Genomic DNA, 12,367 nt, shown 5'->3' with positions numbered 1-12,367 from the left:
ACTACTATAGCTACTACTACTACAACTACTAGTACTATTAAAAGCACTACCACTACTGACCCCACCCCTACTATTACTACTACTTCTACTACAACTACTACCCTGCTACCACTACTACTATTGCTACTACTACTACAACTACTAGTACTATTAAAAGCACTACCACTACTGACCCCACCCCTATTACTACTACTTTTACTACAACTACTACCCTGCTACCACTACTACTATTACTACTACTACTGAGATTAGTGTTGTTTGGTGTCCCCAGGAGTGTTGAGCATCGGTCTGGAGCCCAGCTGGAAGCATCTTATACCACCACGACAGAGAACTGTCTTGTCAGAAGGTCACTGTGTGTCCGAGTGTACCCAGGCTGCCCTGTCTCCCACTGGTGAGTAGAAGGTCACTGTGTGTCCGAGTGTATCCAGGCTGCCCTGTCTCCCACTGGTGAGTAGAAGGTCACTGTGTGTCCGAGTGTACCCAGGCTGCCCTGTCTCCCACTGGTGAGTAGAAGGTCACTGTGTGTCCGAGTGTACCCAGGCTGCCCTGTCTCCCACTGGTGAGTAGAAGGTCACTGTGTGTCCGAGTGTACCCAGGCTGCCCTGTCTCCCACTGGTGAGTAGAGAGAGAGAGAGAGAGAGAGAGAGAGAGAGAGAGAGAGAGAGAGAGAGAGAGAGAGAGAGAGAGAGAGAGAGAGAGAGAGAGAGAGAGAGAGAGAGAGAGAGAGAGAGAGAGAGAGAGAGAGAGAGAGAGAGAGAGTTTGATTATCAATAAGGGCCATTAATAACCAGTAAACACACACACAAAAATATGCATACAAATACACATATACAAACACACACACACACACACACACAAATAAATCACACTAACAGGCAAACGATAAATAAAAGAAACGAGAGAGAGAGAGAGAGAGAGAGAGAGAGAGAGAGAGAGAGAGAGAGAGACAAAACGAAAAAGAGCGAACAAAGATAAATCAAAACAAAGGAAGAAGAAAAATCAACAATAGCTACAACAACAACAACAACAACAGTAGCAGCAGAAACAAAAGAAAGACGTCATATCAACACTTGCGTCTTGTTCCTTCGGTCAGTCGGCCGACAAAGAGAAATTACGTTTATACCTACGAGAAAGCGAATAGTTCGGGCGAACTTCAGTCAGAAGAGGTTGAGAGGAAGAGGGGAACAGAAGAGGGGAGAAGAGAGAGCGGGGAAGTGGGGGAAGTGAAGAGGGAGTGAAGGAGGCGGCGAAGTGTTTTCATGGTAGTGGTGAATTATAGTGGTGGTGGTGCTGACAGAAACAGCGAATTGTCTTTGAAAAACAGCGTTTTGGGTCGAGGTCTGGTTGCTTGTTAGTAGCGGGGGGGGGGGGGGGGGGGGGGGTTGTAGTAGTGGTGGGGGTCATCGTGGTGGAGGTGGTCATAGTGGTGGAGGTGGTGGTGGTCATAGTGGTGGAGGTGGTGGTGGTCATAGTGGTGGAGGTGGTGGTCATAGTGGTGGAGGAGGTGGTGGTCATAGTGGTGGAGGTGGTGGTGGTCATAGTGGTGGAGGTGGTGGTGGTCATAGTGGTGGTAGCGGTAGTGATGGTGGAGAGGATGGTAGTGGTGGTGGTAATGGTGGTTAGATGGTTGTGATGGTATATTTGTGGAGGAGGATTGTCTTGGCTATATCTTGGCTATGTCTTGGCTATATCTTGGCTATATCTTGGCTATGTCTTGGCTATATCTTGGCTATATCTTGGCTATATCTTGGCTATATCTTAGCTATATCTTGGCTATGTCTTGGCTATATCTTAGCTATATCTTGCTATGTCTTGGCTATATCTTGGCTATGTCTTGGCTATGTCTTGGCTATATCTTGGCTATATCTTGGCTATATCTTGGCTATGTCTTGGCTATATCTTGGCTATATCTTGGCTATGTCTTGGCTATATCTTGGCTATATCTTGGCTATATCTTGGCTATGTCTTGGCTATATCTTGGCTATATCTCGGCTATATCTTGGCTATATCTTGGCTATATCTTGGCTATATCTTGACTATATCTCGGCTATATGTTGGCTATATCTTGGCAGAAGGTAGTGTTTACCCTGGCCACAAGACCACCATTAATAAGCTACCGCAGTAATGTAATAAGCGATTGAAATGATCTATCGTAGTGGTGTAGTGAGAACAATATCTGACAATACTGGAATGTCTCTCATTAGCTCTATATGCAATGTGCGGCTCATCTTCTGTGGGTTCCTCCTGTGGTATGTCTGTTTCGTAGCGTTTTTGGTGCAATGTTTGTTCCATATAGAAAACAGACGACTCTGATGTGTGTAATATATACAACAGACGTCTGTTATCTCTGTTGTGTGTAATATACAAAACAAACAGATAACAACACAAGCAGACTTAGCTTTCACGGTGACAAAACTTAGCTTTTTATAGAGCTTTATCTAGAATTGTAGATATAAATCCAGATATACTCCTGTAAACTCTTTTGAGGCCTAGTTCCTAAAAATTTGTGTATCCATATGCTCTTGCACTACCATCCACTGGACGGATATGAGGTGCACAAAGTATCCACTACCATCCACTGGATGGATATGAGGTGCACAAAGTATCCACTACCATCCACTGGATGGATATGAGGTACACAAAGTATCCACTACCATCCACTGGACGGATATGAGGTACACAAAGTATCCACTACCATCCACTGGACGGATATGAGGTACACAAAGTATCCACTACCATCCACTGGATGGATATGAGGTACACAAAGTATCCACTACCATCCACTGGACGGATATGAGGTACACAAAGCAGCCACTACCATCCACAGGATGGATATGAGGTACACAAAGTACCATGGGTGTAACATGGAGATGAACTATGTTCATGTACCATGGAGAGGAACCTCATGACCATTGTCAGGTCACAACTGAGGCGAGAAAATAAGAGAAGGCTGGAAGACAGTGTGTGCTGGAACGAAGCAGCTACAGTATTAGGAGAGAAAAGGTAAGGGAAGCGGTAGAACCATTGCAAGATTACGAACGCTGATGTGGTCAGTACAATTTCGTAAAGGCAAACCACGGAACGGGTGGGGGTTGAACCCTTGGCAAGTGAGTCATAAATCTCACAGGACAGTGCGTTAACCACTGGGCCAGATGGCTGTAATAAGATTCATCCAACTAGGTATATTTCTATACACTATAGGAAAGTTATCATGGGCCACCACTGTGACCATAAATACAAGTTTTTTAACAGACGAATCCCACACCAGCGTGGCTGTGTCATACTCTAGCTCGAGTCCCTTCAAAAGCTACCACCATGATTCACGAAATCCCTACACGACTGCAAACAAATCACAGAACGGGTGGGATTTAAACCCATAGCATTTGAAAGTTAAGACACATGTGCAACATCTGGATATCTTTATTGTGGACGTTTCGCCATCCAGTGGCTTTATTAATACAGATTCTAGGACATAATTAGAAGACAGAACTATATACAAAAGATGAGGTAATCAGTCCCTCAGCCCTGGAGTTAGTGTTGACAGCATCGTGGTGGCGGAGAGTCTGGAGCAAAGGCAAGAAGACTGGCGGTTATATAGGCGTCAGTGGATAGGGACGTGTAGCAGACGAGGGCATAGTCACTGGTAGGCGGGATTCCCCAGTGGAAGTAGGTCCTACCCGAAGGGATTGGTTAGTTGTAGCAGCCGTGAAGAAGGTCTTCTAGATGTCCTCTGAACCTAGATTCCATGATGCTGCAGTGTCTGACAAGTTGTACAAGAAAGGTATAAAATACCGACAATATGAAAGTTAAGACAAATGTGCAACATCTGGATATCTTTATTGTAGACGTTTCGCCCTCCAGTGGCTTTATCAATACAGATCCTAGCATTTGAGAATGCTATTATGGTGTGATAGCACAAACTCAAAAGTTATAACAAAAAAAGGCTAATATACATTTAATTTTCCGACGAATGGAACACAGTAAACAAAAGAAAAATTGAACAAGAGCGAGGTAAAAAGTTGGGTACTCCAAGGCACTGCCCTGGTACCTCTGCTGTTTTATCTTCATGACTTAGATAACAAATCTATGAAGGCAGGAAAACTCTCCAATTATATTTCAGGTATATCACAGCTATAGGAAGGAGATCAAGTACTGGGCAGGAAAAGCAGCTACAGGGAGGAAGGGCAAGTGTAGGGTAAGGGAACCAGCTATAGGAAGGGAGGGTAAGTGTAAAGTAAGGGAACCAGCTATAGGAAGGGAGGGCAAGTGTAAAGTAAGGGATCCAGCTATAGGAAGGGAGGGCAAGTGTAAAGTAAGGGAACCAGCTTTAGGAAGGGAGGGTAAGTGTAAAGTAAGGGAACCAGCTTTAGGAAGGGAGGGTAAGTGTAAAGTAAGGGAACCAGCTTTAGGAAGGGAGGGTAAGTGTAAAGTAAGGGAACCAGCTTTAGGAAAGGAGGGTAAGTGTAAAGTAAGGGAACCAGCTATAGGAAGGGAGGGTAAGTGTAAAGTAAGGGAACCAGCTATAGGAAAGGAGGGTAAGTGTAAAGTAAGGGAACCAGCTTTAGGAAGGGAGGGTAAGTGTAAAGTAAGGGAACCAGCTTTAGGAAGGGAGGGTAAGTGTAAAGTAAGGGAACCAGCTTTAGGAAGGGAGGGTAAGTGTAAAGTAAGGGAACCAGCTTTAGGAAGGGAGGGTAAGTGTAAAGTAAGGGAACCAGCTATAGGTAGAAAGGGCAAGTGTAGGGTAAGGTAACTAGCTATAGGGAGGGAGGGAATGTCAGGATAGAGAGATATTTACCTCATGTGCAGTAATAGTCTGACTGATCACCTCTCTCCCCTCCCTAATGGCTGGTGTTTTATTTGAAGGTTAGATAGCAGGTGTGTGTGTGTGTGCGTGTGTGTGTTCGTATATGTGTTCGTGTGTGTGTGTGTGTTCGTATATGTGTTCGTGTGTGTGTGTTCGTGTATGTGTTCGTGTGTGTGTGTGTGTGTGTGTGTGTGTGTGTGTGTGTGTGTGTGTGTGTGTGTGTGTGTGTGTAGGGGGGAGGTTTGATCCGAGTCTTTGAATCAAGAGCCCTTCACTCACGTAACCCATGTTTTTCCTCCTTTAGGCATCAACCCATGCTTCTCCCCATTTCCAGGCATCAATGTAACCCGTGCTTCTCTCTTCAGACATCAATACAACCATGATTGTCTTCCCTCCTTCAGGCATCAATGAAACCCATGATTATCTTCCCTCCTTCAAGCATCAATGTAACCCATGATTATCTTCCCTCCTTCAAGCATCAATGTAACCCATGATTATCTTCCCTCCTTCAAGCATCAACGAAACCCATGATTATCTTCCCTCCTTCAAGCATCAATGAAACCCATGATTATCTTCCCTCCTTCAAGCATCAATGTAACCCATGATTATCTTCCCTCCTTCAAGCATCAATGTAACCCATGATTATCTTCCCTCCTTCAAGCATCAATGTAACCCATGACTGTCCTCCTTCAGGCATCAATTTAACCCATGATTGTCTTCTCTCCTTCAGGCATCAATGTCTTCGCAGTGATCCTGCACACTCATCTGCTGGGACGTAAAGTGCGGGTGCGTCACCTTCGCCAGGGCCGGGAGCTGGAGCCCATAGCTCAGGATAACAACTATGATTTTAACTACCAAGAGTACAGAGCTCTCAAACTTCCTCGGTCAATTCTACCCGTAAGTTTGACTGGTTCATGGGTTTAAAGCCTATCTACTACACAGTGGTCATTAAGGCTGCATGTCAGATGTATATCAACAGTCAAGAATACTTTAATACCTAAAGTAGGTATATATCTGTGTATATACACAGAGATATACATCTTCGGTGTATATCTCAGTGTATATATGCGAGTGTGCGCGCGTTTGTGTGTATTCACTTACCTATTTATGCTTACGTATTTGTGGTTTCAAGAGTCGAGTCACATCTCCTGGCCCCGCCTCTTCACTGTGTATGTATATATATATATATATATATATATATATATATATATATATATATATATATATATATATATATATATATATATATATATGCATATATGCACAATAAGATCACAGTAAACAGGTGATTTCAGAATATGCAGAACAACCACTGTGAAAGAATAGTGAAATTCCAGTGGGCCTGCTGCAGTGTTCTCTTTCTTATGATTCACATGTCGTCGCGCGTCAGGTGTTGCTTTGTGGGATGTGATGGTGAGGTGTGGTATAGACCATTTATATTCCTTCCTTTGATGTATTACTTTTATTGCTCTTTAATAATGTGAGTAGTCACGAAGGCGCTTGGAATTTCACTATTCTTTCACAGTGGTTGTTTTGCAAATATATATATATATATATATATATATATATATATATATATATATATATATATATATATATATATATATATATATATATATATATATATATTACTGAAGGTAAATGTGTGTTTATAACCCTCCCACCTCGCTACAGTTCAGTCGTCAAAACAATAATCTCCTTCATTACTAACTCTCCTAAGCTTCCTCAACACACCATTCATTTATATTTATAATATTAGTCAATTACTCTTGCTTTTAGAGAGTTAGTCTTGCTTCTAGAGAAGAATTAGTCTCGCTTCTAGAGAAATAGTTATTCTTGCTTCTAGAGAAATAGTCTCGCTTCTAGAGAAATAGTTATTCTTGCTTCTAGAGAAAGAGTTGTCTTGCTTCTAGAGAAAGAGTTAGTCTTGCTTCTAGGTAGACAGACAGCATCGCAGGTAATGAGACTACTGTTATTACTGCCCTGGTCTAAACTACCTTGCGTTTCTGTGGGAGTCTGTCTCTCCCTCTCCCTCCCTGCTTTCCTTTCGCTTCTCTTTTCTCTCTCTCTCCCCCTCTCCATGTCCTCCCCTTTTTTCCTCGCACTCTCATACACGTTCTTCTGCTATGCTCGCCTCGTTCAGGATGTAGTTGCACCAACTCTCTCACTATTAGTCTTCTAATGATCCCGTTGGCGAGAGGAACCTTCACACTTCAGCATGTAGGCGCACCGCGTGCGCATTCTTCCACTTCGCGCGGACACTTTGGTCTACAGGAAGCAGACACTTCCCTACTGAAGGACACTTTGGGTATCTTGAGCAGCTTGGGACACGACCAAAGACGCTAGTAGCGATCACAGCCGTCCGGACTCTCTCAGATCGAGCCGCGGGGGCGCTGACCCCCGAAACTCTCTTCAGGTAGAATGCAGGTATACTTCGAGGTCATCTCCTCAACGATACTCCAGCCGATGAAATCGGTCGTCAAGAGAGCTGACAGAAATATCAACCTTTCTCCTGACGCCCTACGAAAAATAACCAGAGGGACAGAACACAGACGGTGCAATAATGTTAGAATTACCGACAGCATTTTAGGTAAAAGAATACAAGTAAGGACACGGCTTGATAAAGTTCCTAGAGAGCGAAACGTTACCACAATATAATGACACATTAGTTTCACCTGTGTCCTTTTACCCAACAGAACCCAGAGACTAAGACTAAAGTCACCATTATTGCTTCCATGTTAAAACTCTGGTTCTTTAATATGCCCACAACCACCACTGCTTCAACGATAAACGTAAGACTATAACCTCGGGTGGGGATCGAACTCACGGTAAGTGAGTCGAAAAGCTATGCTTTCGTGACTCATGGTAAGGAGAATATGATAATGCAATAGAATACCGACAAGTTGATAAGACGCATGCGCAATATTCAGGTAACTGTATTCCGAAACGTTTCTGCTGCCTCCTCTGTACTCGACTGAAGAAACCTACTGGGTAGGCGAAACGTTTGGAAATGAAGTTACTTAATGTTGCCCATGCGTCTTAAGGACTCCACATTTGCTGCTGTAGCATCAAACACCACAACATGGAGTCTGACCACTATATAACCCAGGCTGGACTTGTTACTCCTTCACTCACACCACCATCAACTACCCCGTCAACACTAACAACTTGTAGTTAATAATTCAAGCTGGACCGAAACGTCGTCAGAAGTTTCATTCTCCTATTTGAGGGTTATTTTTGTATGGAACTTTGCTCAGTTTGCAGTTCTGCCTTCCCCGGGTTATCCTGGGTGGCTAACCCTCCCTACCCCGGGGTTATCCTGGGTGGCTAACCTTCCCTTCCCCGGGGTTATCCTGGGTGGCTAACCTTCCCTTCCCCGGGGTTATCCTGGGTGGCTAACCTTCCCTTCCCCGGGGTTATCCTGGGTGGCTAACCTTCCCTTCCCCGGGGTTATCCTGGGTGGCTAACCTTCCCTTCCCCTGGGTTATCCTGGGTGGCTAACCTTCCCTTCCCCGGGGTTATCCTGGGTGGCTAACCTTCCCTTCCCCGGGGTTATCCTGGGTGGCTAACCTTCCCTTCCCCGGGGTTATCCTGGGTGGCTAACCCTCCCTCCCCCGGGGTTATCCTGGGTGGCTAACCTTCCCTTCCCCGGGGTTATCCTGGGTGGCTAACCTTCCCTTCCCCGGGGTTATCCTGGGTGGCTAACCTTCCCTTCCCCGGGGTTATCCTGGGTGGCTAACCTTCCCTTCCCCGGGGTTATCCTGGGTGGCTAACCTTCCCTTCCCCGGGGTTATCCTGGGTGGCTAACCCTCCCTCCCCCGGGGTTATCCTGGGTGGCTAACCCTCCCTACCCCGGGTTATCCTGGGTGGCTAACCCTCCCTCCCCCGGGGTTATCCTGGGTGGGTAACCTTCCCTACCCCGGGTTATCCTGGGTGGCTAACCCTCCCTCCCCCGGGGTTATCCTGGGTGGCTAACCTTCCCTACCCCGGGTTATCCTGGGTGGCTAACCCTCCCTCCCCCGGGGTTATCCTGGGTGGCTAACCCTCCCTACCCCGGGTTATCCTGGGTGGCTAACCCTCCCTACCCCGGGTTATCCTGGGTGGCTAACCCTCCCTCCCCCGGGGTTATCCTGGGTGGCTAACCTTCCCTACCCCGGGTTATCCTGGGTGGCTAACCCTCCATCCCCCGGGGTTATCCTGGGTGGCTAACCTTCCCTACCCCGGGTTATCCTGGGTGGCTAACCCTCCCTCCCCCGGGGTTATCCTGGGTGGCTAACCTTCCCTACCCCGGGTTATCCTGGGTGGCTAACTTTCCCTACCCCGGGTTATCCTGGGTGGCTAACCCTCCCTACCCCGGGTTATCCTGGGTGGCTAACCCTCCCTACCCCGGGTTATCCTGGATGGCTAACCCTCCCTACCCCGGGTTATCCTGGGTGGCTAACCTTCCCTACCCCGGGTTATCCTGGGTGGCTAACCTTCCCTTCCCCGGGTTGTCCTGGATGGCTAACCTTCCCTACCCCGGGTTATCCTGGGTGGCTAACCCTCCCTACCCCGGGTTATCCTGGGTGGCTAACCTTCCCTACCCCGGGTTATCCTGGGTGGCTAACCTTCCCTACCCCGGGTTATCCTGGGTGGCTAACCCTCCCTACCCCGGGTTATCCTGGATGGCTAACCTTCCATACCCCGGGTTATCCTGGATGGCTAACCTTCCCTACCCCGGGTTATCCTGGATGGCTAACCTTCCCTACCCCGGGTTATCCTGGATGGCTAACCCTCCCTACCCCGGGTTATCCTGGGTGGCTAACCCTCCCTACCCTGGGTTATCCTGGGTGGCTAACCTTCCCTACCCCGGGTTATCCTGGATGGCTAACCTTCCCTACCCTGGGTTATCCTGGATGGCTAACCTTCCCTACCCTGGGTTATCCTGGATGGCTAACCTTCCCTACCCCGGGTTATCCTGGATGGCTAACCTTCCCTACCCCGGGTTATCCTGGATGGCTAACCCTCCCTACCCCGGGTTATCCTGGGTGGCTAACCCTCCCTACCCTGGGTTATCCTGGGTGGCTAACCTTCCCTACCCCGGGTTATCCTGGATGGCTAACCTTCCCTACCCTGGGTTATCCTGGGTGGCTAACCTTCCCTACCCCGGGTTATCCTGGATGGCTAACCCTCCCTACCCCGGGTTATCCTGGATGGCTAACCTTCCCTACCCCGGGTTATCCTGGATGGCTAACCCTCCCTACCCCGGGTTATCCTGGATGGCTAACCTTCCCTACCCCGGGTTATCCTGGATGGCTAACCTTCCCTACCCTGGGTTATCCTGGATGGCTAACCTTCCCTACCCTGGGTTATCCTGGATGGCTAACCTTCCCTACCCCGGGTTATCCTGGATGGCTAACCTTCCCTACCCCGGGTTATCCTGGATGGCTAACCCTCCCTACCCCGGGTTATGCTGGGTGGCTAACCCTCCCTACCCTGGGTTATCCTGGGTGGCTAACCTTCCCTACCCCGGGTTATCCTGGATGGCTAACCTTCCCTACCCTGGGTTATCCTGGGTGGCTAACCTTCCCTACCCCGGGTTATCCTGGATGGCTAACCCTCCCTACCCCGGGTTATCCTGGATGGCTAACCCTCCCTACCCCGGGTTATCCTGGATGGCTAACCCTCCCTACCCCGGGTTATCCTGGGTGGCTAACCCTCCCTACCCCGGGTTATCCTGGATGGCTAACCTTCCCTACCCCGGGTTATCCTGGATGGCTAACCCTCCCTACCCCAGGTTATCCTGGATGGCTAACCCTCCCTACCCCGGGTTATCCAGGATGGCTAACCCTCCCTACCCCGGGTTATCCTGGATGGCTAACCTTCCCTACCCCGGGTTATCCTGGGTGGCTAACCCTCCCTACCCCGGGTTATCCTGGATGGCTAACCCTCCCTACCCCGGGTTATCCTGGATGGCTAACCTTCCCTACCCCAGGTTAATTATTATTATTATAATCAAGGGGGAAGCGCTAAACCCGTAGGATTATACAGCGCCCAGGGGGGGATGTGGAAGGCATTCAGGCTTAATTCGGGGAACTGGAGCACAGATCCAATTCCCTAAATCAAGAGCCCCTCACCAACATCAAGGAACCTTCCATGAGGGGACCCCAGGTTAAAAATCAGCACAAATCTTCAATAATCTAAAAATTTTATAAGTTTAACAACAACGACAGACTCGTTAGGTAAGACACATATGCAACAGTTAGGTATCTTTATTGTGAAACGTTTCGCCTACACAGTAGGCGAAACGTTTCACAATAAAGATACCTAACTGTTGCATATGTGTCTTACCTAACAACCTGTCGGTATTTTATACCATTTTAATGTTCAACGACAGACTCACTTACCTGTCGAAAGCAATGTTCAGGAGGGTCAAGAATACTTCATCTGGAAATATTAACACAAATGCAGTATAATGTGATCCTTTATTGACAACGTTTCACCCACACAGTGGGCTTTTTCAAGTCACAAACGGATCTGAACATTAAAATGGTATAAAATACCGACAGGTTGTTAGGTAAGACACATATGCAACAGTTAGGTATCTTTATTATGAAACGTTTCGCTTACACAGTAGGCTTCTTCAGTCGAGTACAGAAAAGGACTGATTACATCGTCTTCAAGTATCTTCTGCTTCTATCAACTTTTCTGTACTCGACTGAAGAAGCCTACTGTGTAGGCGAAACGTTTCATAATAAAGATACCTAACTGTTGCATATGTGTCTTACCTAACACACACACGGATCTGTGTGTGTGACTTGAAAAAGCCCACTGTGTGGGCGAAACGTTGTCAATAAAGGATCACATTATACTGCATTTGTGTTTATATTTCCATTGTGTCGGTATTTTATACCATTTATTTCCAACTCATGAATTCCAAAGGAGCAGCTGAGTTCTTCCTGTCTACCGTGCCTGTTAGTCAACTCCTACTTTAAGCCATATGTCTGCTTGTTCCTGCCTGTCTGCTGGTACATAATGTACCCTCGTAGCGTCTGCTTGTTCCTGCCTGTCTGCTGGTACATAATGTACCCTCGTAGGGTCTGCTTGTTCCTGCCTGTCTGCTGGTACATAATGTACCCTCGTAGGGTCTGCTTGTTCCTGCCCGTCTGCTGGTACATAATGTACCCTCGTAGCGTCTGCTTGTTCCTGCCTGTCTGCTGGTGTATAATGTACCCTCGTAGGGTCTGCTTGTTCCTGCCTGTCTGCTGGTACATAATGTACCCTCGTAGCGTATGCTTGTTCCTGCCTGTCTGCTGGTACATAATGTACCCTCGTAGGGTCTGCTTGTTCCTGCCCGTCTGCTGGTACATAATGTACCCTCGTAGGGTCTGCTTGTTCCTGCCTGTCTGCTGGTACATAATGTACCCTCGTAGGGTCTGCTTGTTCCTGCCCGTCTGCTGGTACATAATGTACCCTCGTAGCGTCTGCTTGTTCCTGCCTGTCTGCTGGTACATAATGTACCCTCGTAGGGTCTGCTTGTTCCTGCCCGTCTGCTGGTACATAATGTACCCTCGTAGCGTCTGC

General features: G+C 47.4%; 1 protein-coding gene across 1 annotated transcript in view; it reads left to right on the top strand.

The window, feature by feature from the left end:
* The window catches only part of LOC128700883 (DBH-like monooxygenase protein 1), a 430,549-nt gene that overhangs the window by 405,360 nt on the left and 12,822 nt on the right, over window positions 1–12,367 (top strand). Inside the window, exons 8-10 of the mRNA XM_070104742.1 lie at window positions 272–391; window positions 5,535–5,701; window positions 6,109–6,118. Coding sequence (XP_069960843.1) covers window positions 272–391; window positions 5,535–5,701; window positions 6,109–6,118 — 297 coding nt within the window. The remainder of the gene's footprint in view (window positions 1–271; window positions 392–5,534; window positions 5,702–6,108; window positions 6,119–12,367) is intronic.

Source organism: Cherax quadricarinatus, chromosome 94, assembly GCF_038502225.1.
Source record: "Cherax quadricarinatus isolate ZL_2023a chromosome 94, ASM3850222v1, whole genome shotgun sequence".
Taxonomy (NCBI): Eukaryota; Metazoa; Arthropoda; class Malacostraca; order Decapoda; family Parastacidae; genus Cherax; species Cherax quadricarinatus.
Note: the sequence above shows the minus strand (reverse complement) of the source record. Positions and strands in the feature narration are given on the sequence as shown.